Source organism: Lethenteron reissneri, chromosome 38 (assembly GCF_015708825.2).
Source record: "Lethenteron reissneri isolate LAM-NWPU_2019-01 chromosome 38, ASM1570882v1, whole genome shotgun sequence".
Classification (NCBI taxonomy): domain Eukaryota; kingdom Metazoa; phylum Chordata; class Hyperoartia; order Petromyzontiformes; family Petromyzontidae; genus Lethenteron; species Lethenteron reissneri.
Genome location: NC_083816.1, coordinates 4,122,701 through 4,149,993, shown reverse-complemented (window position 1 = coordinate 4,149,993; position 27,293 = coordinate 4,122,701). Strand labels below are relative to the sequence as shown.

General features: G+C 53.8%; 1 protein-coding gene across 6 annotated transcripts in view; it reads right to left on the bottom strand.

The window, feature by feature from the left end:
• The window catches only part of UPF2 (UPF2 regulator of nonsense mediated mRNA decay), a 32,476-nt gene extending 5,445 nt beyond the window's left edge, over nt 1-27,031 (bottom strand). Inside the window, exons 1-20 of one of the 6 annotated variants that reach the window (XM_061567309.1) lie at nt 26,889-27,031; nt 25,558-25,850; nt 24,115-24,443; nt 22,118-22,900; nt 21,096-21,256; nt 19,121-19,306; nt 16,515-16,691; nt 15,693-15,796; nt 15,136-15,221; nt 12,679-12,787; nt 11,989-12,102; nt 8,848-8,964; nt 8,416-8,601; nt 7,457-7,660; nt 6,763-7,038; nt 6,287-6,470; nt 5,564-5,724; nt 5,352-5,450; nt 5,115-5,216; nt 3,751-3,936 (exon numbers count right to left, since the gene is read on the bottom strand). In XM_061567309.1, the coding sequence (XP_061423293.1) occupies nt 3,751-3,936; nt 5,115-5,216; nt 5,352-5,450; nt 5,564-5,724; nt 6,287-6,470; nt 6,763-7,038; nt 7,457-7,660; nt 8,416-8,601; nt 8,848-8,964; nt 11,989-12,102; nt 12,679-12,787; nt 15,136-15,221; nt 15,693-15,796; nt 16,515-16,691; nt 19,121-19,306; nt 21,096-21,256; nt 22,118-22,900; nt 24,115-24,437 (3,558 nt within the window). In that variant the 5' untranslated portion in view covers nt 24,438-24,443; nt 25,558-25,850; nt 26,889-27,031. Of the gene's footprint in view, nt 1-3,750; nt 3,937-5,114; nt 5,217-5,351; nt 5,451-5,563; nt 5,725-6,286; nt 6,471-6,762; nt 7,039-7,456; nt 7,661-8,415; nt 8,602-8,847; nt 8,965-11,988; nt 12,103-12,678; nt 12,788-15,135; nt 15,222-15,692; nt 15,797-16,514; nt 16,692-19,120; nt 19,307-21,095; nt 21,257-22,117; nt 22,901-24,114; nt 24,444-25,557; nt 25,977-26,884 lie in introns of those variants that run through there. The other 5 variants (XM_061567308.1, XM_061567307.1, XM_061567310.1 and 2 more) reach the window with 5 other exon arrangements.
• Between the last annotated feature and the right edge of the window lie 262 nt (nt 27,032-27,293).

Genomic DNA, 27,293 nt, shown 5'->3' with positions numbered 1-27,293 from the left:
GAATTGCAGCTCATACGCACACACACACACGCACGCACCTATATACATTACACGCAGATATACCCACACACACACAGGCATTTACACACACGCACAGGCATGTGCACCTACAGACTTACACGCAGATATACCCACACACACAGGCATTTACACACACACAGGCATGCGCACATAAAGACATACACGCAGGTATATACACATGCGTAGAGGCATGCGACAAAGATCCTCCATGTAGCCTTAACAGACTGTAGCAGCAAGTGCTGTTAGCGAGCACTTATGAAGGACAGCACGGCACACGAGGGGGATGGTGGCCAGCACCATGCCTTGCCGCCTTTGTCTCCCTTGTGGCGATGTTTACACACTGCACGAGGTACTCATTTGAGGCTGAATCGACCTAGGGGAGGCCCAGGACCGGTTCAGATAATCGTCACCGGTGATCGCCATGAGTGGGTATCGAACTCGGGTCACCGGGTTCGTAGTGCAGCACGCTAACCGCTACACTACCGCAGATAGACACACACAAGCACAGGCATGTGCACCTACAGACATACATGTAGGTATATACACATGCACCCACAGAGATGTACACGCATGTATACACACATGCGCACAGGCAAGCGGACCTAAAGGTGTACGCGCAGACATATACACGCACACACAAATACGCATGCTGCACAACTACACACGCGCACACACTATCTCTTATATGTTACACCCTTATCTCTTACACCTTCAATCGTGTTGTTTTGTTTCTGGTCGCTTGGCATTTTGGGCTTTTGGGCCTGTGCCCAGCAACGACGATTAAAATAAAATGAACAAAATCATGCGTGTGCCCACACACAACCACAGAAGCTCTCACACAGGCTAAAACACCTCCACACAGAGGCTTGGGCATTCACATACAGATACACCGAGGTATGCACATCAACAAAGATAAAGAGTCCCCATGTAGCCTTAACATACTTGTGGGGCAAGTGCTGTTAGAGAGCACCTATGAAGGCTGGCACGACACACGATGGGGTGGTGTGACCAACATAATGCCTGTGCCACGTACACTCATGCAAATGTTACACCCACACACGCAGACAAATATACACACAAGAACGCACACATAAGAATGCACACCCACGCACGCAAGCAGACAGCTGCCCGTGTATGGTGCACACCACACATGGGCAGGCCAGACAAAAATGTATATGCCCACACACAAGTACACACACACACCCACCCCTACATGCATTCACCCACACACACACACAAGCACATATACACGTACACCTGTACAGTATACGCATGCACACGTACACACGCGCTTATCGACGCGGTTCACTCATCGGCCGTCCCGTAACGGCGCCCGGCCCACACTGCGGGCCGCCCCGTTGGGGAAAACCTCGCTGGTGGCACCCACGCTTCCCATTCACCGCACGGCGCCTCCGCCGGCGCCACTAACGAAGCTCTGGCAGACACGTCCACCACCCCTCAACCGCGCCCCAGAGCCCGGTCAGCGTGGCCGTGCGCGCCCAAGGATTACGACATTCGAGCGGCGTGCCGACGGGGGAAGGAGGAGCGGGCTCGGATGGGGAGGGGGGGGGGGGGCCCTGTGTCTGGCCAAGGAGCAGCTTTACGTTCATATTTGTTTTTGATACGGCTCGGTGTGCAGCGGCTGGCCACTTGAGTTTGATTCCCGTCCACGGCTAGTATTATCAGCGAGTGAGTATCTAAACTGGTCCTGGGCCTCCCTTCACTTGACTTGGCCGTAAATGAACAATCCGGTGTGGTACACAAACATCGGCACTGGAAAGGCAAAGGGGGCAAAGGAAAGGCGCTGGCCACACTGACCCCGTGCGCTGTCCTGAGCCATAACTCGCAGTGACCAGCATGGTGAAGTATGGTCTCTCACCATTATACATCTCACATGTGTATTTATTAGCGCGTGTGTGTATGGATGTAGTGTAGCGGTTAGCGCGTTGCGCTACGAACCCGGCGACGCGAGTTCGATTCCCGCTCATGGCCAACACCAGTGACGATTATCTCAACCGGTCAAGGGCCTCCCCTAGGTCGACTCGGTCTCAAATGAGTACTGAGTGCAGTGGGTAAACATCACCACTGGGGAGACAAAGGTGGGCGGGGGTGGTGTTGGCCACCAACCCCTTCGTGTGTCGTGCCTGCCTTCATAGGTGCCTGTTAACAGCACTTGCTCCTACAGTCTGTCAAGGCTTTGTTTTGTCTGTACGTACGAGTATGTGTATTTGTGTGTTTATGGATTGGAGAGCAGTCATAGAGACTCGCACATGTTACTCTGAAACTGCCACCGCACCCGCAGATTTCCTAACCACACCATGGTAGGAGGGTCTCCAGTTGCCGCAGTGGCGTTTGTCAGCGCTTGGCAGCGCGGCGGCAAGAGGCTTAAAAACGACACCGAGACAAACTCACAGCAGCCATCAACGCGGCTCCGTCTCTATGGGAGGTCTCTTCCTCCTTAGATGCACCAACTTGTGCCCGCGAGTGACCGCACCGCTAGTACCCGCTAGAGCACGCAGGTGCCAGCCAGAGTGTGCATGCAGCAGGTGCTGTGGCGTTGGTAAGCAGCAGCAGCGCAACTCGGCACACCGTGTGGGTCAGAATGGGTGATCGAGTCCCCTCCCGCACGCTAGAAATTCAGCCGAGTAATTTTGGCTGAACGACTCTCCTTCTTCCAAACCCCCGCGTCCCCCTCAAAGTGCCGAGCACAACGCCCCGCGTGTGTCCCAAGTGTTGTGTAACGCCGCGTATCGCGTCACTGCCGGCGTCGCGTCCATCTGGGCGACGCACGTCACCGACGACGCAAAAAGCGCACGTTTTTGTTGTCCCCACTTGGCTGCTGGCACGGTCGACGTCAACCGCCCGGCACCACCCTGCACAGTCACTGAGCCACTGGTTCATTACGGACATTCGTTTGTGCGAGTGTGTGTGTGAGAATGTGGGGAGCTGCAGCGTAGCGGTTGGCGCGGCCGCACCACGAACCCGTCGACCCGAGTTCGATTCCCGCTCATGGCCAACACCAGTGACGATTATGTGAACCGGTCCGAGGCCTCTCCTAGGTCGACTCAGCCTAAAATGAGTACCTGGGGTGGTGTGTGAACATCACCACTGGGGAGACAAAGGCAGCGGGGTGTGGTGTTGGCCACCCGTGTGCCGTGCAGGCCTTCATAGGTGCTCGCTAACAGCATTTGCCATAAGAGTCTGCAAAGGCTATATCTTTGTGAGAGAGTGTGGGTGAGGGTGGGTGCATGCAAGCGATATTTGTGGAGCGATGTCACAGTGCGGTATGTACTGCACTATAATTCCAGCCACCTGGGTTTGATTACTGGGTTTCCTCTAGGTCAACTCAATCTTAAAAGAGTACTTGGTTACGGTGTGTAAACACCAGGGAGATGGTGGCCAGGCGGAGTATTGCCACGCTGCCGACTTGTGTGTCAACAGTCGATAAGGCTTATTGGGGGTCTGTGTGTGTGTCCATATACACAGTTGCACCAATGTCTGCGCGCGTGTATGTGTGTCTGCGTGTGCAGGTGCGTGCGTATGCATGCGTGTGTGTTTAGCTGTGAGCGCACGCATGCGCGTGGATGAATGCACGTATGCCAGATGCCTGCTGGCATTCCCGTGTGTGTGTGTGTATGTATGTGAGCGCACACATGTATGGACCTTGCACCTAGCCTGGCAGTTGCCGTTTGTACGCGTGTGGACATGGCCCTGCTCGCTCGACCGCACCTGCTGCTTGTTGCCGCGCCGGGTCAGCATGACGAACTGCATGGTGCCAATGTCCTGACAGCTCGTGGTGTCGCCCTCGAGCGCCGGTTCTCCGGGCGCCGCCTGGCCAGGCTTGACCTGCCCGCGCAGGCCGAGTGGGATGGCCACGTCCAGCTGGTGCACTTTCACCGCTTCGCTGCTCCGCTGCTGCTCTCACGCACATACACACACGGCGTTGCCACTGTCAGGCGCGCCAGCAAGGCCCGACGGCGCCAATGTGCCGGCGGTCGTGCGTACGCACGCACATAAACGGTGCTGGCCAAGGCGACTCACGTGAGGCCCACGCCAAACACGGCGCCAGCTACGCGATCTTGAACCGGGAATTGAACGTGTTGCCTTACCGCTATTGAGACAGAGCGCAAGCCTCTAACGTACATGCTGCCAATTCCCCACGACACACAAGCACACGGTTTTTACAAATACGCCGAGGTTAGGGACTCGTTAAAAGGCGTGTATTTAATGAGCCCAGTCGCGGCACCGCTGCACAATTGCCCATCTGTTAGCAAGTGGCGGCTTTCGACACGGAGCCAGCGCGGCGGCCAGTGAGACAGCACACACGGCCCCCACGTTCACGACGAGGGCCCTGGGCACACGCACACCTGGCCTTGGCACAAAGGCCGCCCCCCCTCTGTGCGAGGCTGCGGCCACTTTTTCGATGGTTCCTTTGGTGCTATGCAGCGCTTGGCACGGAGAGCCTGTGGCTCCCGCATAGCCGATCACCGGGCGGCGCCTCTCGCCCATGCCGCACACTCACGCGCGTGGTCTTTCTCTCTATCTCAAGGCCAAGTCTGTCCACTCGTTTGCAGCTCGTGCGCAGATCATTCATTCGTATTTATTTTTAATCCTGAAAAACATTCTGGATTTTTCTTCTCGTGATTTTTAAGACTGTGCCATTTTGTTTTCATGCACTGGGATATTCGTATGTTGTCCAGCGGCCTCACTATTTGCATCCCAGGTCTCCCTTGCAAGAGACCTTTATGTTGGTCAGATCTCACTTACTTCCAAAGCTCATGTGCGATATTTGTTTGTATACGAGCTGGTGGCATGTGTATAACGAGCGGGTGCAGATGTGGCGCAGTTGTTGGGTAACATCAGTGACGAGTGTGATATTAGAACTAGCCTCCTGTAGGTCGACTCAGCCCTAAACAAGTACCTGATGTGGTGTCTAAACATCCGCACTGATTGATAAGGACCGTTTCTATCACCAGAGTTCTGCCACCTCGGGCGGTGCCAGGCAAGTGAAAAACCTGGCGTGGGCTCGGGGACTGATTTCAAGTGGCAGGCGAGTGGGCGGGTGGGCAGGCGAACCGGCCGGGCGTCCTCACCTGCATATTCTCCACCATCATCTTGTCGAAGGCCGAGATAAATTCATCATCCTCGGCGCACGCGACGCGCTTCAGCCCCCCACCGTCCTTCATTGTCACCTGCTGCCCATGCGGTAGGGGGGCGGCGGGGGGGGGGTCGTGGGGTCAGATGGGTTCGCAATGCGTGCGAGTGGCTGTATGAGGGGTGCGCATGCCACGCGTGTAAGAGTTATGCGAGGGACCACACTCAGGCCTTACCCCTCCATCCTCGTCGGTGTCGTTCTCCTTGTTGGAATCCGTCATGTAATCCGTGTTCTCCTCCTCGTCATCCTCGTCCTCCTCCTCATCCGTCCCGTCCTGCAACACAACATCAGCTCGTGTGGATCCCCTGTCGGTGCAGGGCACACAAAGTGCCGCCACCCAGTAACACTCCACCTTCACCGCGAGCAAGATCGCCCCTCCTCCCTTACCTCATCGTCTTGGTCGTTAGCGTCGCTCTCGTTAGCTGACTGCTCCTCCGTCTCCGCTCCTTCCTCCTCCTCATCATCGTCGTCGTCCTCTTCGTCGGCCACCCCAGATGATGATCCCCCCAGCACGTCCGAGCCACCAGTCTTGCCGCCGCCGTCCAGCCCTTGAGACAGCGAGAGCGCGCGAGAGAGCACGAGGCGCGGTTGGTTGTAAAACGTGAACGGAACGGACGACGCGCCCGTCGAGCTCAACGACGACTCCAGCTGCATGCTGGGAACTCGCGCATACAGCGAGACGGAGGGAGGGACAGATGGCTTACAGAACATATGCAAAGTTAGAGGCATCTCATTGACTGTTAAGAAAAGTAAGTGGGCTTGCGTTAAGATGCGTCGCTCGAATGGTTAATGTTCCGTAGTCAAGGCGAACGTTGAATTTTCAGCCACAGGAGGGAACACGTGATGAAATCAGCTCACGTGTAGGCGTTGTATGGAATGATATAACGCAAGACCATGAGCGATGATGGTGACAGATAGTTGAGACCTTCATCCAGCAGTGGATTGATCATCGTTGCTGCTGCTGACGCTGATGAAGAAGTTCCTCCTATCAGTGTGTAAGCAGTCGCAAGAAGCCCGGCGTGAGCAACAGACGTTCCGTGCCGGGCCCTCGCCAGGGCCCACCGCAGGGGGGCACCCTCGCAAGGGCCACGGTGGAGCCGAGGAACCCACCGAGCTTGGAGCGGTACTCCCTCTCAAGCTCTGCCAGCTGCCCCATGGCCTCCTCGAGCGACGCGCACAGCCGGAACTTGGGCCGCAGCAGCTCCAGCGTGTCGGAGATTAGGTAGTCGACGTCGATGGGGAATGGGCTGGTCGCGGTCCAGATCTCTTGGGTCTTTTTCAACCACACGTAGCGCTGCGTGCGTGTAGGTGGGTGGAAACGAGCGTATATTTTACTGATCGTTTCGCAGGCCGCAAATCCAACCGCGCTCACGTACGCCACAACCACATTTATGTTTCAGAACACCGCACGCTCACTATACCCGCTCACCAAGCGCGAACACTACAACCACACACCCAAACACGCACACATCCCCGGCTACAACCACATGCCCCAACAAGACACAAGCACACATTGCCTGCAGCTCACACACACTCAGCACCCCGTGCATCCCCAACAGCGCCTCACCACCACCCCCCGCACGGACCTGGAAGTAGAGGAGGAAGCAGTCGAGCTTGCGCTTGCTGGAGCCGCGGTTGAAGTACTGGCCGCACGTGTCGAGCAGCGTGCACACCAGGCGGATGCGGAAGAGGCTGTCGGGCGGATCGAGAGCCCCCGGCACGCCGTCGGGGCCCACGCCGAACGTGAGGAACGAGTAGAGCGTGCGGAACACCACGGCTGACTCCACCATGCGGTAGTTGTAGAGCTCGCCCAGGAACTTGGCGCTGCTGATGCGGCGTTGGTTGAACTTGGGATGGTTGATCTGGCCGGGGAAGAAGAGCGGCAGCAAGTGTCGCTCGGTGCTTCAATACCGACACTGGGCCTCCCCCGCGGCGCGGTAGGGAACCCCCTGGTGGCAGCTGTCCCTGTGTGGCGTGAGGTGAACCCTGCACTGGCTGGCATATGGGCATTAGTCTACCAGTAGGGGGGCGATGTTGCTCCGTGGCTTTGCCAATTAATCACCAAGTTTTGGGAAAGCTTTTGATAAATTTTGAGTCATCTTTACGAGCATTAATGTGACACCCCCTCCCCCACCCCCGCTGCAGGAGAACGAGCCTCACAAAGTCACGCGTTAAACAGGAAGCGGCAAAACATCCCGATGGACGACCCTCCCAACTCGCCCAGGCTTTATTCTCGCGCCGCCTTTGCCGCCAGCGCGGCCGCCAAATGAACAAACGCACCTCCATTCCAAGGCGGATGTCCTCCAGCACCGCGTCCACCGTGTGTACGCCCAGGTCCTCCTGGAAGGGCACCAGCCCCGCCAGCAGGTTGGCCACGCAGTGGATGTTGTTGTACTTGACGTTCCACACGCTCACCAGGCACTTGGTGGCGTACCGCTTCACCTCGGGGTCCCCCCACGCCAGCTTGCGCATCTGACGAAGCACCTGCTCTTACCGGCACGCGGGGCACGCGGGGCACGGGGGGTCGCGTGGGCAATGGTGAGCGCCATGAGGTGAGGTGGCACCCGTAATCTGCACGCGCCTTCCATACTCACCTCCCCATGCAACGCTTTGTGTTGTCCTACGGCCGCCTAATATAATACAGACACAATTCCTAATCCCAATGGTCTATAACACAAGGCTGTTGTAGATTATACACGGTTGAGCGGCGATGCCATGGGACATGCGAGGCATGGTGGGAAGAACGATCCTATGGGTTACAATCATGCATATTGCTGCTTAGACATCACACATTCTGCGTGTATAACTGTTTAAAAAAAAAGAATCCAGCTTGCACGCACTTAAAGGGTTTATGATGATTTATAGACATTGTTAGGATTTTGATTTGAAGCTTTCGTGACTGCAGGAATCCATACTCTTTCGGTAAAGTCACGTAGATAGAAAGAATAAAAGAAACACGACGTTTCGGTCGCAACATCAGGTGATGACGGACGCTTGTGTTGCGACCGAAACGTCGTGTTTCTTTTATTCTTTTTTCTATCTACGTGACTTTACCGAAAGAACCAGAGAGTATTGTTCGGATTGTTTTGCGGTGTGGTTGTCGTTAAAACCCAGACACCACAGCAGCTCAAGGTGGAGTCGATGGACGGGCGGACTGACAGTTAGACAGATGAAGGAATGGGTGGATAGACTGACACGTGGACTGAGGAACACACGGACGAACAGGGCGAACCGCTCACCCGCTCGGTGGTGACCTTGGACAGGTCCTTGTAGAGCAGGCGGCGCACGTACTCATGCACAGGTGGGCGGGCCTGCTGCACGGTGCGCTCCACCACGGGCGGGTTGCAGTGGTAGTACGCGTTTTCCACCGTCGTGATGTAGCGCTCGTCCAGCGGCATGGCCTGCTTCTTGCGCATCATTTGCTCCTATTGGGGGGGAGGGAACGTGGAGCGTGAGAAGCCGTTGGCGGTGGTGGAGCAAGTGGGTGAGTGGGCAGACGAACGAGCGAGGGAGTGAGCTGGCGTGTGAACAAGCCAGCGGACAACGAAGCGGGAAAGGGAGCGGGCGAGGAAACGGGAGAGCGAGTGGGCGAGTGGGCAAGTGGGCGAGCGAGCGGGCAAGGGAGCTTGCAAGGGAGTGATCGGGTGGTGAGGCAAGGGGGCAATACCCACCAGCAGCACGTTGGTGCGCAGGTGCGTGTCGGGCGAGCGGAAGAGGAAGCGGCCGCACGTCTCCAGCAGCGTGCACGCCATCTCGATGTGGTGGTGCGAAAAGTCCGACAGCAGCATCTGCACGCATGCATGCACAGACACACGCACGCATGCATGCACAGGCATGCCCGGACATTACTATAGCCCGAGCATGGGCTATTCACGCAACACCAGGAAACCAAGTTACATCATTTGAACAAAATTTGTGGCGTTTCACACCAGGACAAGGGGATGTTTTTTTAACCACAAAGTTCATTCAAATTAATTCCCATTTGCACCAAAACCTGCGACCAAGCTCGCCCAAGGGGACGCTCACGCTCAACCTTCTGCTCACGGTTCATCGCACTCAACGATGCAAACATGAGGCTTATCTAGCAGGTCTGGCTAAGGGCGATGGACCATGACACCCGGAGCAACTCAAAATGACGGTCCGAATGTATCCGTGCCCACACGGGGCATCTAGACACTTCGGCTAGGATGGGCGCAGAATCTCTCTGCCGAAAGAGGGTAAAAGTTTTCCAATTTACACCGAACGCATCTGGGGTGCGCCCGTGCACCCTTCCCCCGACCCCGCCGCCTGTAGCGGTCACTCGTCAGCCGACACTTTCGGCAGTGCGACGGGCTTTCGTTATCAGCGCCCGCAGTGCCCCTCGGCGTACTGCCAGCAAGGGCAAGCGCCCCCTTCCACGAGCCACGGAGATCTCCGCTTCACTGACTTGAGTCACATTGGACAAAAACGCTCCAATTTAAATTCCACACGCTAACGCGCTGCTGGTGTAATGTTTAACCGTCACGTTTTTACAAACAGGGCTTCATTTTCCATTCCCCCCAAGGCAGTGGGTTCTCCAACTTTGTTTTTTTACCGAGTGCCCCTGACAGCCACGCATGGCTGCTGCTGCTGCTGCATTTCAGTAAACATTCGTGCGTGTCCTTTTTGTTTAATGTGTCTGTTATTTATAAACCAGGTAAGGGGTCGCCAAGTGGACCTTTCAGAGGTCAGAGCTCTGAGCCATCAACTGTTGAGACCCCTGGGTTCACATCCAGGTAAAGGGTCTATTGAGAGGCAACGTATCTTTATTCGCGGGAGACCTGGTTACGTCAGCGTTGAGCAGCTGCAGAGAGGAACTGCTGTGGGGATATTTAATTGTTATCCTCTTTACAGACATTCCAGATTCCTACCACATGCAGCAGAATACTCCTATATTTAAAAAGGAATTGGCCAAACATTCCGATGTAATAGCAGGAAAAAAACTGTCTGGTGAGTCAGTACGGCTTTCCTGGATTAATTAATTACAAATACCATGCTGGACCTGCGACCAAATCACCAAGAGCGTGCCGATTTCATCAGACCTCGAACCGTAAGACGGATGGGGATTGAGCCCGGAGCGCGTTTGACTACACGCACAAACAGGTCGTCATAGGGCTTGCGGGGCTACGTGGGAACCCGCACCGCAGAACTGTTGTTCTGTAATTCATTGCTCCGACCTCTAAGCTTCCCGCGTTCACCAACTCGCACTGGCCTGCACGGCGAAATATGGTCAAACAAACCCCATGACCCGCAAGCTATGGTGGGGGGTGGGGGAGGCCCTGATCCGGAAGAGGACTGACAAAAAAGCCGTAGATGTATATACACAACGTAGTTGAGGGAGAGTTCAACCTGCTCTGGAAACTCTACGGGGTTTGGCTGTATGTGTGCTGAACTTCTTTCGCAATGCACGTAGCCAACAGAGCAAATTCTCCCCGACTTCTGCGATCGGACATCGGCGCAGCTGCGGCATGGCCCCCACTCACGGACAGTCCACTCACCCGCCGCACGTGCGCGCGCAGACACGCGAGCGCTGCTCTCGCCCGGAAAGCGGCAGGAACCCAGACGCGTCGAGAACGCTCGGTGCTCATGTCAGCTATGGCGCTCAAGATGCCAACTGTGGTCTTCCTGTCCAATGGCCGAGCCACCGCGCCCCCCGCGCCCCCCACCTCTACCAAACCACCAAAGCTCCCCCCGCTTTTGCCCGTGTCGATCAAACAGTGTTTGAACACCTGCACCGCGTTTTCTCAGCCGGCGCACTTAATCATCGCCGCACGCACGCTGGCCGCGCCATGGCCGTCCGCCAGCACGGCGCATTCCTCCCGCACGCGCTCGCCGTGTGGTTTGTGTAACCCTTACCGGGCCTAGACCGCGCACCCTGATGGAGCCCGACATGGGCCCCACACGATAGTTATGATGCTCAGGCAACTGGCACCACGGGCGCGCGCACGCAATCCACATACATGCGTACGGGGTGGTACATCACGCGTGCGGTGTGGCGTAGATGCGGTGTGGAACAGGCTTCGGGTGTGGGTTGTAAGCTGGAGGACGAGTTTGAATGTGGAATGTGGGATGTGGGGGATCGAATGGGCTAGAGGTGTGAGATTTATCAAAGGTTTGGGACGTGGGCTGTGGGGTGTGCGGTATGCGTCTGTGACGTGTGATGCAGACTTGTTGATGTGGGGATGTGAGACAGGCTTGGGCTATGTGTTCTGTGTGTGATGTGTGGTACAAGTTTAGAGTGTGAGACAGGATCGGGGTAAGTGTGTGTGGGATGTGGTATTGGCTAGAGGTATGTGTTAGTGGCATGTGATGTGTGGTATTGGCTTGAGGTATGTGTTTGTAGTGTGGTGTACAGGTTTGGGTCATGTGTGTGTGGTTGGGCGTGATGCTGCCCACCCATCAACCTCATGTGCCGTGCTCGCTAACAGCACTTGCCCCAACAGTCTGTTAAAGGCTATACGGGGATCTTTGTCTTTGGTGTGTGTTGTGCAGGTTTGGGGTATGTGTGTGGTTTGTGTGATACTGGTTTGTGGTGTGTGTGGTGTGTGTGGTACAGGTTTGGGGTGTGTGTGTGTGGTGTGTGTGGTACAGGTTTGGGGTATGTGTGTGTGTGTTACAGGTTTGGGGTATGTGCATGGTTTGTGTGGTACAGGTTTGTGGTGTGTGTGCATGTGGTGTGTGTGGTACTGGTTTGTGGTGTGTGTGCATGTGGTGTGTGTGGTACAGGTTTGTGGTGTGTGTGCGTGTGGTGTGTGTGGTGTGTGTGGTACAGTACAAGCTGCTCTGGTCCCCACCTTGAGGCAATAGAGGGTCTCGTTGCTGGGAAACATGCGGAACTTAGTGAGCTCCCCGATGAAGCGCACTGTCTTGTTCTTCGTCTCGATGTTTATCTGGTCCTTCTTGCGTACCTGCCACAACAAAGACAAAGATCCCCCATATAGCCTAGAAAGACTGCTGGAGTAAGCGCTGTTAGAGAACACCGACGGATGCCAGCACGTTAGAAGAGGGAGTGGGGAGTGGTGTGCATACAGGGACAAAGATCCCCCATAAGGCCTTTCATAGACTGTTAGGGCAAGGTATGTCAGCAATCACCTATTAAGGCCAGCATGGCACACTAAGGGGTGGGTGGCCAGCACCATTCCTGGCAGCATACGTGCTGATGTTAATACACCACACCAGGTACTCATTTAAGGCTGAATCTACCTACAGGAGACCCAGAACCAGTTCAGATACTCGTCACCGATGTTGGCTGTGAGAGGGATTCGAACTTGGGTCACTGAGTTAGCAGCGCGGTGCACTAACCACTGCACCACCACTCCACACGCACGTGCGAAGCCCCGCATGCACGTACGCACGCACGTAGACCCACAATGGGGGCTCCACTGTGCATCGTGTCCCGAATTGTTTTGGGAGAGCTGTGGGGCTACTCATCGCATCCCCTCTCGGCTGTGCCGCTGGCACGAGGGGCAGCAGCAGCAACGCACGTGGAACTTGAAGTCGCTCTTGAGCATCGAGGTCAGGTCCTCCGCCACGTCCGGCATGCACGGGTGCAGCGTGGCCACGAGGCGACCGAAAAACGGCAGCAGGTCCAGCCTGGAGGGGGGGCAGACCGTGGCGACCACACACACACACGAACACGTTTAGAGTCACCCACCGGGCCACACACACACACAGACACCCGTACACACCGGGAGGCATGCATATACACAGTCACCCACCACAATCCACAAACATGGTCAATCACCGACCGGGCCACACACACACACACGTTTAGCAAGCCACGTCTCTCTCTGCTAAGTTTGCTGAGATGGTTGTTGTTGGAGTGGCTATTAGCAGGCATTCTGTGTAGGCAAATCCTCTCCTCAAACACTGGATCTGTTTATTTACTGAGTGTCTTTTCTCGGCTTACATCGATTTCGCAGGGGGATGCGATTTGTACAGAGGAAGCCCCAATGCTGTCAGATCACAAGGTGTCAGAGGGGGGGGAGGGGGGTGCTGGAGTGTGAGCGTACCACTTCCCAGTGACAAAACCCTCCTGGCCTATTCATATATAACAACACATTTCCAAATGCCCATTGAATTATGGGCCGCATGTCACGTGACAGAATAACAATACAATTTGGGCATCTGTCACTGAGAGCAAGGTATCATCGGCCCCGCACGTGAGAAATCAGCCTCCGCAAGATGACATTCTGAGACCCCTTTTGAATGGCTCATACCCTCACCAGTTGGTGACCGTACCGTCTCGTGCGCTTTGCTCTATTTGTCACAAGGCAATCGAACCAAAAATGTTGCCGAATTGAGAGCTGGAAATTTTCTGGATTAATTGTTTTGACATACAGTACGATAATCAGACTAAGCCACTGAACCTGGCATTGACGCAGCATCGACAACGCACCTGACAAGACCTCGCGAACCCACCGTGCCACCCGGGGCTGGCCGGGAAACATCACGGACGCTCGTGGATTAACGCACGTGGCGTGAACTGTCGCTCAGGAGCGCGTCAGGCGGTGGATTAGCAGGGGTGGGATTACCGCACTGATGAGTCGGGGTTTTTATTTTTAGTCCAACAATACAGGAGCCCCATGACGCTGGAAAATGTGCAACAAGTAGAACACAGATAGAAAATGAACCCACATGCAAACACGAAAATACAAACATCAGCGTTATTGGAGGCGTTCAAACAAACTGCGTAGTCGCTGTTTGTGCGATAAGCAAATATTGTTATTGCAAATGTGGGCACCATGACCACGGCATGTCTTCCGTGTTAGTTTTGGAACGATGACACGGAGAAACGTACACGGAAAAACGTAAACGATGAACTGTGCACCACCTCTCACAAGCCACTCTCGGGCAAACGTGTGAGAAGACGTCCAATGTCAATGCCTCCTCTCTCTCTCTCTCCCCACCACGGTGAGAGAGAGAGAGAGGCTCCCTCTCTTCTGTGCTGTCAGGAACATTCGCGCGCGCCTTTCGCAAGCAACCACGCCCGCCGCGCACGGCCAGGTCTCTTGTGAAATCTTCATAAACCTCACTTGAACGCAAATCGCCAAGGCAGTTCTGGCACCAATTTAACGACCGCGCCCTGCTCCGCGCCCCGGTACGCTGCACGCAAAATGAACAAACATTGCAGCCTTCTCCAAAACACCACGCGTGGCACCAAGAAGTGCGAATGCACGGCATGAACACCGCCTGCCCCACACGAGGTGGGGGGCGGGGAAGGGCGGCTCTGGGGTGTGGAGCCAGTGGAGGCGTCAGAGCAGCGTTTGTGAAGTTTTTCTGCCACCACGGCGCGTAGCAAACGACTGAGCAAATGCAGTTGGTGCCCCCTGGTGGCCACCGGTCACACCGACCTCCTCTAGTAGAATTAAGCCTCCACACGCGCACCCGTGTTTCATGAGATTTAGTTCAGATCTGCCCCTAGGGAGCGCCACTCCCCGTGGAATGTAACCACGTGGCGTGGGGGGGGGGGGTGTGCTACGCCACAGCCAACACCGTAATGATATGCCCACTGAAAACGAAAATCAGGGCAGGGTCCTTCAGCTATATTTTCCAGCAGCCAACATAATACAATTGGAAACTGCTGGCGAGCCATGTGACTACATATCACGACGTCACATGGCAACAAGTCACAAGGTTCATACGCGAGCGATAATCTGCATCTCTCACCGCCAGCTCTCTTAACCTCACTTTCATCTCACTAATCTACATTTATGTTTAAGTAAGAGATAGCTCCCAGCAGGCTATAGTTTGGGGGGAAACTCAAAAGGTCCTTCACGGGCCACATATGGCCTTGTGGGCGGCCAGTTGCAAAACCCCGTTCTAAGGGCACAGGACTTCGGTAAATGTTCCCGCGTGGCTACGTGTGGACTGCATGGTCGCAGCAGTGGATCGGGGGATGGTGGGGTGGACGGGTGAACCCCAGCGCTGGTGCGACTAACCTCTGCCGTGGCACGCTGAACAGTGCCCGCACCAGCTTGCGCCGGTTTGCCTTGGTGTTCATGTTCATGCAGAAATCGGTCGCTGCCTGCAAACAACAAACACAAGTCAGCTGCACGGCATGCTGGGGCGGTCCCTTGCTTCTCACTCTTATGGGGCAGCCCCTCCCCTATCACTCCACTGGGGCAGCCCCTCCCCTCTCTCTCCCCTGGGGCAGCCCCTCCCCTATCACTCCACTGGGGCAGCCCCTCCCCTCTCTCTCCCCTGGGGCAGCCCATCCCCTCTCTCTCTGCCTGGGCCGTGAGGTGGTGCAGTTGTGTTGTACCACTACACCAATATTCAGTCACTTTTTGAGTGCCATCCGTATCTATTGCATTGGGTTCAACAAAGTAATTTGCCGTTAATATGTTTCACTCATAAGTTGTTGACCTCAGGCATGGTGGTGGGGGGGGGGGGTCTTTGACACATCGAGCCACGAACCCGGAGATCCGAGGGGACCGTGCGTGCGTTGGGTGCGCACGCACGGTCCTCTCGCAGCATGCGCAGCAGTATGTTGTACCTTGTCTATGAGGTCCCGATTGACGCAGTTGAGAAGCTGCTGGAGGAAGGCCTCCACGATCATACGTAGGTGGCTCGCCACACTCGCCTCCTCGTCTTCCGGCTCTGCAGAATTGCCACGCACACGGGCTCTCAGCACATGTACATACGTGCACGCACACTCGCAAACAAATACACGCGTGTACCAACTCAACAAAGATCCCCGTACAGCCATATACAGACTGTTGGAGCTAGTGTTGTAAGCGAGCACCTGTTAAGGCCATACAGCGCACAACGGGGAGGTGTGGTCAACATCACAATGTGCTGCCTTTGTCACCCCAGTACTGATGTTTAAACACCGCACCAGGTACCCATTTAATGTTGAGTCGACCTAGGTAGGGGAGGCTCAGGACCGGTTTCAATATTTGTCACCAATGTCGGCTGTGCGTGGGAATCGAATTCGGGCCGCCGAGTTCGTAGCAGTGCGCCAACCACTGTATTATTGCTCCCCACATGTACACCAAAGACAAAGATCCCCCGTATAGCCTTGATAGACTGTAGGAGCAAGTGCTGTTAGCGAGCAGCTATGAAGGCCGGCACGGCACACGAGAGGGTGGGTGGCCAACACCACGCCCGGTCGCCTTTGTCTCCCGAGCGGCGATGTTTACACACCGAACCAGCTCCTCATTTGATGCCGAGTCGACCTAGGGGAGGAGCAGGACCAGTTCAAATAATCGTCACAGGTTTTGGCCATGATGGGGAATCGAACTCTGGTCACCAGGTTATGTAGCGCAGCAGCATAACGCTCACCACTACAATCTACATTTAACAGTACCGCACGCACCGGGATCATCCTTGAGGAGCTTGTCGACGGGGTCCTCCACCTCATCCTCTGGCCCGGCTCCCATCGTCGAGGCATCGTCGTCTGTAGTCACTGCCGCCACCTCGGCCTCCTCGGCCAGGATCTCCAGCGTCTCGAGCTCTCGCTCCAGCTCCTCGGCACCGCTCATCCCGCCCAGCTCTGCTCACGCCACGGCAAACACCCTCGTCTGTTAACATCACGCGAACTGCGGTCATCCTCACAGCAGCGGCTTTTAGCTAACCATCGGTAAAGTCACGTAGAAAGAACCAAAGAGTAATTCCTGCAGTCACGAAAGCTTAAAATCAAAGACTGCATTGCATGCTTTCACGTGCGCTCCTGCAGCCGTCTGGAACGCTCTTCCTTCCAATATTAGGAACCTACTGGAGCAATGGACTTTTTGTGTTAAGTTTGTTGTCCTTCCCCTGCACCTCCGATTAGCATGATTAGCTACGTACAGTGCGAAAAAAGTTCGACATACTGCGTGCAATAATCGTGCTGAATCTGTTTGTTTCCATTACATAGTTGTACTTTGAATGGTAACAAGGCTCATATTAAAACGATCACAAAGACTTCAGGTTTCGATCTTCGGAATATCTCCCATATCCGATCCCTTCTCTCTGCCTCAGATGCAGAAAAACTGGTCCATGCCTTCATCTCATCTCACGTAGACTAATGTAATGTCTTACTCCCTGGCGTGGCTAAGGAGGTGCTGATCGATTTGCAGTACGTTCAGAATGCGGCTGCGAGGGTGTTAACCGGAACACCTTCTTCACATCATATTACACCCGTGTTGGCCTCCCTGCCATGGATAGAACACAGTTTAAAATCATATTAACTTACAAAGTAGTGAACCATGCTGCCCCAGCCTACATCGTGGACGTGCTGCACCCACATGTCCCAAGGTCCTGAAAATCTGGGCATGATGCAGATCTCTGCATTCGCAGGTCGAGGTTTCGGTCTATGGGTGACCGACATTTTCCCCGTGTAGCCCCCAGGCTATGGAACGCTCTTCCACGAGACATCAGCAATCTTTGAGTCTGTGGACATTTTTAAAAAGTGCCTTAAAACCTATTTATACATTTCTGCTTATTAAACTTTTAGTTCATTTAGTAAATTATTCTTAAAACGTATTTATAATATTATTTTTATGCTGAGTGTCTGCTGCTGCTGTGTCCTGTACAGCGCTTTGAGATATTTTATGAAAAGCGCTATATAAATATAATTATTATAAATTATCATAACGACATGCCCGACTGTAACTTCGAAGTTAATTTGACAACCAATGAAACTTGCATCAAAATCACACGCCCCAATTCTGCACGGCACCTCAAGAAGAAGTCACAGACACGATATAAAAATCCAAATCGTATCGCGTTGTACAATTCAACGTGCGTATCGTAAGTGCGATAACTATTCTCGAACAATGTGTCCGGAATCTTAACACGGTCACCAGAGCGGAAGAACAGGTACGCTCCACGGCGGATGTGAAAGAGCTCGCGACATCAGTCGGAAAAAGTGTGCTGCAATGTGTGTCCCAGCATCACAATAAAAATTCGCTGACATGCGGAAAAAAATGTCTGCAAATGGGTAAAACCACAAAGCAACATCGGCCCCTACTGGCAGAAGATACCGGCCTGTAAAGCATTGCGCCTTCTTCATGATGGCCTCGTGCTATAAGAATAGCGTGAACACCAAGCGTACTCACGATTAAGAGTGATAAAGTTTTCGGATAAATCATTTGGTGATGCTGCTGCGTTGACAGTCGTATACAAGCACAAATAACAAAAAAACTCAACACATTCGTCGAGAGCACTGTATGTTGTCTTCACAAACATAAACTATATATATTAGGGGGCTTTCCAGGCAATGGTCCTTCTTCATTCCAAATAAATAGCTATTTATATAAACATATGAAGGGCCATTGCCCAAACATCCCCAATTATATACAATTACTAGCATAAGTACCCGGCGTTGCCCGGGTGAAAAATATATTTCTTAAAAACCTTACATATATACACAGATGGGCTGCTACCCCTGCCCCCCCCAGCCACGATCTCCTCGGCCGCTGTGCAGTAATATGTACGGCCTATAGTGTGGTGGGGTGTCGAGGCCTAGTACCGTGCAGAGCCTCCGGCCTCGCATAAATTGCCCACCCGGCTGAGGCTGGGTACTGGGGACGTTACCCCCCCCCCCCCGCGCTACAATAATACTGTCTAATCGCTATAATTTTATTATCTACCGACCCTATAATAGTAATAGCACACATTGGGGTGGGGGGGGGGAGTGAAGAGGACGTGAAACTTTTATGAATTTACCTCAGAGTCGCGTGTTAATGCGTGCGCATATTTTTAACGGGAATTAAAAATGGCGTCCATCCCGCAGCGAATACGTCGCTACCCGTTGCCAGGGGCAACCGCCGTCCAATGAAACTGCGTATGGTCCGGCGACACAGACAGACAGACAGATTTGCGATTTTATATATATAGATTTTATGGCCACAGTGTTATTAACGAATGCGTTGAGTTCTACGTGTTTCTCGGGGTGTGCGTGAGCGTCATGGCGCGTGGTTCCCCGTTCCGCACCCTCACCGGCGTCCTTGCCCTGCAGCGGGCCCGTTTTCTCGCTGTCCTTGAACAGAATGGCCGGCACGAACGCCTTCAGGTCGATGAGGCTCTCGTAGAAGGAGCGCGAGTCCTCGTCCTCCCACAGGCCACCCTCCAGCTCCAGCTCGCCGGCCCGGCCCGGAGTGAAGAGGTCAATCCCCATGCCCTGGTCTGAGGAACAGAGGCGATGCACACCCGTGATCTGGCGCTTTAAAGGCAACGCTTGGTGGACCCTGGCGGGATTTGTGAAACTCCCAAACCTCATGCAAACCTTCATCACATCCGGACGCGACTACTACAATTCTCTCCTCCATGGCCTCGCCAAATCCCTCAGCAAATCCCTCACCTACTAACTCTGGTATATTGAAAATGCCACTACCGGGTGACATCACCTTGATATTCCAATCCCTCAAACTGGCTCCCAATCCAATCCTGGATATATTTCAAGATCGCATTCACTGTCTTTTAAAATGCTCCACAGACTCACCCCTGCCTACCTCTCCCCTCCCATTTCACTCAACTCGCCCCCCCCTCCCTATAAACATTCTGCTCCAGCAACCAAGGCTTTCTGTCGAAGCCCTCAGTCAGCCTTCACTCAGTGGGAGGTCGCTCATTTGCCTCTGTTGAACCTGCGGTCTGGATCTCCCTTACTCCAGGCCACTGGGGTTACACGGTGACGAGATGTTAACTACCTCATCTGGTAGGCAGGAGGTTGTGGGTTCAATCCCAACCCTGATGCCTGTATATTTGGAGTTTGCACGTTCTCCCCGTGGTCGCATTAATAAACATGCGTTTAGATTATTTAGCTGCTATAAATTTCCATGTGAAAAGCCACATCGTCGTTCTGCTATCATTTGCGGCCTAATCACTTCTGAAAGACTGCTAAATAGTCCAGTAAACCTTACCTAGTAAATAAAAAAATATAACCCGTAAAAACAAAGTTTTTCCCTATAAATCCTTTATATGCGTGGCATCGGTTTTATTTTATTATTCATTTCTGTTTTTCTTGAGTAAGAGTTTCATTTTTATCACATTGGTATTTTAAATGAAATATGAAATTTTTTTTTCCCTAAAAAGTGGAACATTTTTGAAAAAAATGTTCACGAAAATAAATTGTCTGGCACAACGAGTCTGTGTGCAAAATGTCAGCTCGATTGGATCACGGGAAGTGGGTTAAAAAACGACCGAAATATTTGCACGGTCGTAAGCGCGCAAGCAAGCAAGTGTACTTAATATAAAGGATTTAAAAATACTTTAGTTTGGGAACTGTGCGATTGGTTTCTTGCCCTGATTCAAGTCCAGTCTCAGGACTCTCTCATTTCCTCTCTGATTCATTTACTTTAAAAAATAATTCAAACATTAAGAAAGCCCCCTTTGTGGTTGCATTTAGATGCAAAATAAATAAATGAATTGCTGAATGAAAGCATCCGTCCCTCTGCCGTGTTGTTTGACCATACTTCATCACTCCGGTCAACGTGGGATCACGAAGTGGAAGAGGGTGTTGGGGGGGCTAGGACCAGTTCAGATATCACTCGCCACTGATGATAGCCATGGCCAGGAATCGAATTTAGTTCGCCGGTTTAATAGCGCGGTGCCTGAACCACTGCACCATAGGTCTTAATAGGAATTAATTCGCTAAATATACATTGTTCCTGTACATTTTCCGCCGTGTGGTTTTTCCACAAACACCGCCATAACACTGAAATGAGAAATGTAATGAACCCCCATTCCCGATTCAGTGCTAATCCAGTGACATCGTAAATGTTTCCGCAGTCAGACCAGCTTTAATAATCACAAGGCACCTGTCACCGAGGGTCAGCCCGGGAGGACTGCCGCGAGAACCACGGCTCGTTGGGTCGAACTCAGTTAGCTCGACAGGATGAGCCCAGTTGGCTCAGCGGTTGTGGAAAAAGTGACGCCAGAATGTGGAGGGCGGCGGCGGGGGCCTGCGGTCACCCACCCTCTTGAGCGGACTTGTCCTCAGGAAGGTCAGGCATGGTCTCGTCGAGCAGCTCGGCCAGGCTCTGCGTGCTGACCAGCAGCTTCTGGTAGGAGACGGCGCACTCCTCGTGCTGCTTGTGCCGCTCCTCGCTGAGTTCCCCCTTGGTGTGCAGGATCCTCCTGCAAGAGCAACGCCGGCACACGCGGCGCGTACGAGGTGTGCGCACGCACGAGGCACGCGCAAGCAGCGACGTATGAGCAGACGCATGAGCAGACACACGCACAAGCAAACGTGCGAGCAAATGCATGCACTTTTGAACACACAAATAAGCACGAAATTTCTCTCACACAAACAAAGATTCCCCGTATAGTCTGAACAGACTGTTGGAGCAAGTGCTGTTCACAAGCACCTATAAAAGACTGGCACGGCACATGAGGGGGTGGGTGGCCAACACCACGCCCGGCCGCCTTTGTCTCCCCAGTGGTGATGTTTACACACCACACCCAATACTGATTTGGGGCCGAGTCGACCTAGGGGAGGCCCTTGAGCTGTTCAGATAATCATCACTGGTGTTGGCCATGAGCAGGAATCGAAGTCGGGTCACCGGGTTTGTAGCGCAGCATAAACTGCTACACTACCGCTCCCAACTTCTCTCACAGACACACAAACGAGAAAATACTTGGATACACGTGTACACACACACACACACACGAGAAGATACACACATACACAATAAAGACTATATCGCCTTCATTATATCAACTGGTGGTGTTATTGCTGTCTGTTGGAACCTATTAAAGCCAGGACGCATACAAAGAGGTGATAATGCAAACATCGTGCTCAGCCACCTTCGTCTTTCAGTGGCCAGATTTAAATGGCCGACGATTCCGAGGATGTCACCGAGCCCAGCCCATCACTGTCCGTACAGCGGCATACGTGGGCATATCACCAAGTAATCGAACCGACAAACGGCAATCGATTACGTAAATAATAGAATGTCCCAGCTCCGAAACTGCATAAAAATCGAAATTATACAGTACCGGTTCTGCCTTTCGAGGTTCTGCAACTCGCGGTGGTCCTTCTTGAGCTGGCGGGAGAGCGAGCTGAAGTAGTCGCGCAGCAACACCACGAACGGCTGCTGCTTCTCGGGCCCGAAGATCTCGCTGCGCGGCATGCAGGTGCCGTGTCTCTCCAGCAGCAGCCGGGCCTTGCGAGGCACCAAGCCCACCACGTCCTCGCCGCAGTGCCGACAGAAGCTGATCACCACGGAGATGTGCGCGTGCGTCTCACGGTCGGCTGCTACGATCATCTTCAGCTGCTCGTAAAGGAGTGACAGGCCCTCGCGGTCTGAGAAGATGGCGATGGTCGTCAGGTCGGCGATGAAACGCAGGTCGGTGCGCAGCTTGCCGATGCTCGCCGCCGCGCGGTCGTCCTTGCGCGCCTCCAGGTGCCGGCGCCACGCCTGCAGCAGCAGTGGCGCGAACTCGGCGTAGCGGCGGTGGAAGAGCGAGCACACATGCACGGCGCAGCCGACGTCCGACGTCTTGAGCCGGGCCTCGACGAGGGCGGACACCGCCTCGCCGATGTACTTGCTGAGGTTGAGCGAGTTGAAGTCGGACGAGACCGAGTCGCGCTGCTGCTCCGTGAGCGTGCGCAGTTTCTTCACAAACGCCGTGTTCTTCTTGAGGCTCGAGTCGAGGCGGCCGAAGAAGCCCTCCTCGGGCCGGTTCTCGTGCGCCGCCTGGTTCAGCACCCGCTGCTCCTGCTTCCACGTGCAGCGCTCCTGCATCTCGGCCTGCAGCTGCCGTGCTTCTTCAATCTCCCTGACAAAGACAAAGATCCCCCGGTATAGCTTTTAACAGACTGTTGGGGCACATGTTTACACATCACACCAGGCAAACATTTGAGGCTGAGTTCAGCTCGGGAAAGCACAAGACCAGTTCAGATAATCGTTACTGAAACTCAGGTGGCCAGGAGATGTGAACTGCCTCGCTTGGTATACAGGAGGTTGTGTGTTCAATCCCAACCCTGATGCCTGTATATTTGCTATACATTTTAAATGATAAGCCACTTTGTTGAGCTATCATTTGTGGCCAGGTAACTTCTGAAAAAGAGATGTATAGTTCAGTGGGCATTACACTGGTAAATAAAACATTATTTCGTGGAATAAAATAAACAAATTTGTGTTTAGTTTAGGGTCGTAGTGCAGCATGCTAACCTCTGCACCAGTGCTCCCCTTGTCAATGCTCCCCACCTTGATCATCCCACGGCACAGCTAACATCAGTCGAGTTAAAAAAGAACCAGTCCTCGTTAATTTCATCACCCTGAACAACCTCAACGATCTGCCAATAGGGTTAAGTGGTACTAATTTATAATTCATAGTGCTCTGTCAATCCATTGCTGGCTGAAGGCCTTCCCACGTATTTCATTAATGTGGTTTGATTGACAACACTCCACCACGGTGGACAATCTGGGTTGGTGAAGGGGAATGCCCAGGCCTGGTTCGTTTCTTACTCTCCACTGATGTTAGCCGTGGGGTGGGATGACGAAGGTGGGGAGCATAGACAAAGGGAGCATAAAATTAAATCCAACAATAGATTTTGATGCACTGTCCTCTACTGCGCTGAACCTAACCTCGCAGCCATGTAGCACTGTTATTCGTGGTCGCCCATCCAACCACTATCAAGGCTCAGCCCGAGATCTGACAAGAATGAGAGCATTCTGGGCGACTTTTATGTTTGTTGAACTTCTTTCTCACCGTACGTAGCCAATTGTGCAAATCGGAGGTGCGGGGGACAACAAACTAAACAGTTCTTATGAAATTAGTTTTCAATTCAGATTTAAAAGTGCACTTCTCCCAGTGGCATCCTTATATCGTAAGGAAGAGCGTTCCAGACGGTCGCAGAACCGCATATAACAGCACACGATCCAGTGACCGTCTTTGTTCGATGATTAGCCAAAAGCCGCTAATCACAGGCAAAAAATTCATAATCTCTCATGCAAATGGGGTGGGCCCAGGAGGCCCAAGTGTCTCACTTCTGTGCAGCGGCCGCCTTCTCCTCTTCTTTCCGCTGGCTCTCCAACTCCGCCATCTTCTGCTCCTCCTCCACCTTCTGCAGTTCCTCTTGCTCAGCCCTCACCCGCTCCTCCTCTTCCAGCTTCTTCTTCTCCTCTTCCTCCTCCTTGCGCCGCTTCTCCTCGTCAAGCCGCTTGCGTTTTTCATCGTCCGTAAGGCGCGGGCGCGCTCCCCGTGCCTTGTCGGTGCCGGCCCCACCGCTCGCCTTCTCCTTGGGCCGGCCCGGGGTCCTCACGCTCTCCGCGTCCGACCCCGCGCTTTGCTGCTGCTGTTCACCAGGCATCGTCCTCTGTCAAAGCACAGGGCAAGGAGCTCACATCCACAACACAGCAAGCAGCTTGGGCCCACAACATCCTGAGACAACCACCTCTCGCCAGCTCACCGTGTCCGTGCTCAAAAGCCCTGGCTGGAGATAACACAATGCATGTTCCATCCGTGCACCTCTAAGCCAGGAGATGTACTCTGTGTTTGCGTCCCAGGGGATGTATCGTCTGCCTCATCTCCTGTCCTTTACTCGTCAGGCTGGGAGATATACTACTGCCTTACATCACCTGTCCTTGCTACACTGCTCCAGACTTGCTATCTCTGTCTCACGTTGTATCCCCTTCTGACTCTAAGGCAACTTGCACCACCTGTCACAGCTCTCATCCTTGCTACTTTTTGCTGGGAGATATACCGCCAATCGCTGTTTTCTCTAAGAGGTATAACACATTTCTTCATTTCCATTTTTAAAAACACAAATATTTCTGACTCCCAATTCACCAAATTGAAAATCGATTGGACAAATGAAGTGAGTGTAAATATTTGACCTGATCATTAGTGGGATATGTCTATCCAATTACCGTAATCGATTTTCCAACACTTATTTTTACCGAAACAGCAATCTGTGACTTCCACCGATACAAGGAACGTACGCATTATACACAAGAGACACCGACATAAAACACAAGATACACACAGACGCAAGACCAGTCTTTATGCAGATACAAGACATAAACACACACATGGCATACTAAACACAGAGATACCAACAGAAGAAACCCACAACACACAACGTGTAGACATTGACACTAAATAGTCACAAAATCATAATCAAGATACACATGGGCACACATAAACCAGATATGGATACCAAAGGCAGTATAAACACAAACACACACAAACCACAAAGCTTAAGACAGACACAGAGAGACTTAAGCGAGATATAAATCAGTCAAGCCACACACACACACACAACAAACACCAACTCGCTACGCACATCCCATTGCCGCGTTAGCGAAGGCGGTGTTCTCTTCCATTCACCTCACCCACGGCAACCAAACCCTGCCGTAAACACGGAATAAACAACAACAACCACCACAACACCTCACTTGATTAACAAGTCACTCACCCACCACCCTCACCTGGCTGCGTGAGATGTTTAACGCAAGTCGGTTGGGGCCTAGTTGGCCACACGGCCTCGGGCCCTCCCCCGTTTCCTAGCGGCGGTGCCGCCTTCCCTGCACGCGTCTCGGGCAATGGCTGGCGCGATTCGGGGGGGGGGGGGGGGGACTCGCGGATGGCCACCAGGGCCTGTGTCCCAGACGTCGCTCCCCGCTATTCCTCCCCTCGTCCTTGTCCCCGTGTCCCCTCCTCGGACCCCGTTCTCCTCGTCTCGCCGTAGCCTGGACCCGCTCCCGCCAAGGGTCTTCGGGGTCTGAAGGTAAACTGAGACCGGGTGAGCAGCGCCCCCTGTGCCGACAACGGCTCCGTGCCTCGTGAAGCTGCCCGCCTCCACCCCGTGTGTGTCCGTGTGTCTGCCTGCTCCCCCCCTCCCGTGTGTCCGTGTGTCTGCCTGCTCCCCCCGTGTGTCTGTCTGCTCCCCCGTGTGTGTCCGTGTGTCTGCCTGCTCCCCCCGTGTGTCTGTCTGCTCCCCCGTGTGTGTCCGTGTGTCTGCCTCCACCCCGTGTGTGTCTGCCTGCTCCCCCTGTGTGTGTCCGTGTGTCTGCCTCCACCCCTGTGTGTGTCCGTGTGCCTGCCTCCACCCCCCGTGTGTCTGCCTGCTCCCCCTGTGTGTGTCCGTGTGTCTGCCTCCACCCCGTGTGTGTCTGCCTGCTCCCCCTGTGTGTGTCCGTGTGTCCGCCTCCACCCCCGTGTGTGTCCGTGTGTCTGCCTCCACCCCCCGTGTGTCTGTCTGCTCCCCCGTGTGTGTCCGTGTATCTGCCTCCACCCCGTGTGTGTCTGCCTGCTCCCCCTGTGTGTGTCCGTGTGTCTGCCTCCACCCCTGTGTGTGTCCGTGTGTCTGCCTGCTCCCCCGTGTGTGTCCGTGTGTCTGCCTGCTCCCCCCTGTGTGTCTGCCTGCTCCCCCTGTGTGTGTCCGTGTGTCTGCCTCCACCCCGTGTGTGTCCGTGTGTCTGTCTACTCCCACTGTGTGTCTGCCTGCCCCCCCCCGTGTGTGTCCGTGTGTCTGCCTGCCCCCCCCTGTGTGTCCGTGTGTGGACTAAACTCCACGTGTTGTGGGGTGTGTTGTTGTTGTGTCACTGGCGGTGTACTTGTGGGGAGCGGTAGTGTCGCAGTTGTCGCGCTGCGCTATGAATTCGATTCCCGCTCACGACCAACGCAAGTGGCGATTATCTGAACCAGTCCTGGGCCTCCCCTAGGTCGACTGATCTTCAAATAAGTACCTGGTGCGGTGTGTAAACATCGCCACTGGGGAGACAAAGGCGGTCAGGCGTGGTGCTGGCCACTCACCTACCTTCCCTCGTGTGCCGTGCCGGCCTTCATAGGTGATCACTAACAGCACTTGCCCCTACAGTCTGTTCAGGCTACACGGGGGATATCTTTGTTGTGTGTCACTGGCGAATTTGTGCACTTTAACGCATCGTGTACCGCAAGACATCGAGATTCTCTGCAGATGACGATTCCTCCTGCGGCCCGTGTTGAGCCCTCTCGGTCCTCAGTGAAAAACAAAAAAACGAGGTTTGTTCAACGGCAACCGGTAAATCGGTTCTATAACCGGTTTCACAATCGGTTACCGGTTTCCATAAAAAGCAGAAACCGGCCAATAGTTTCCAGCGGAATTCTTCGTAACATAATGCAGTGATGCATGGGACCTTTCTTGCCAGCATCAAAATATTGCCAGAAAGGGTAAAAACGGTTA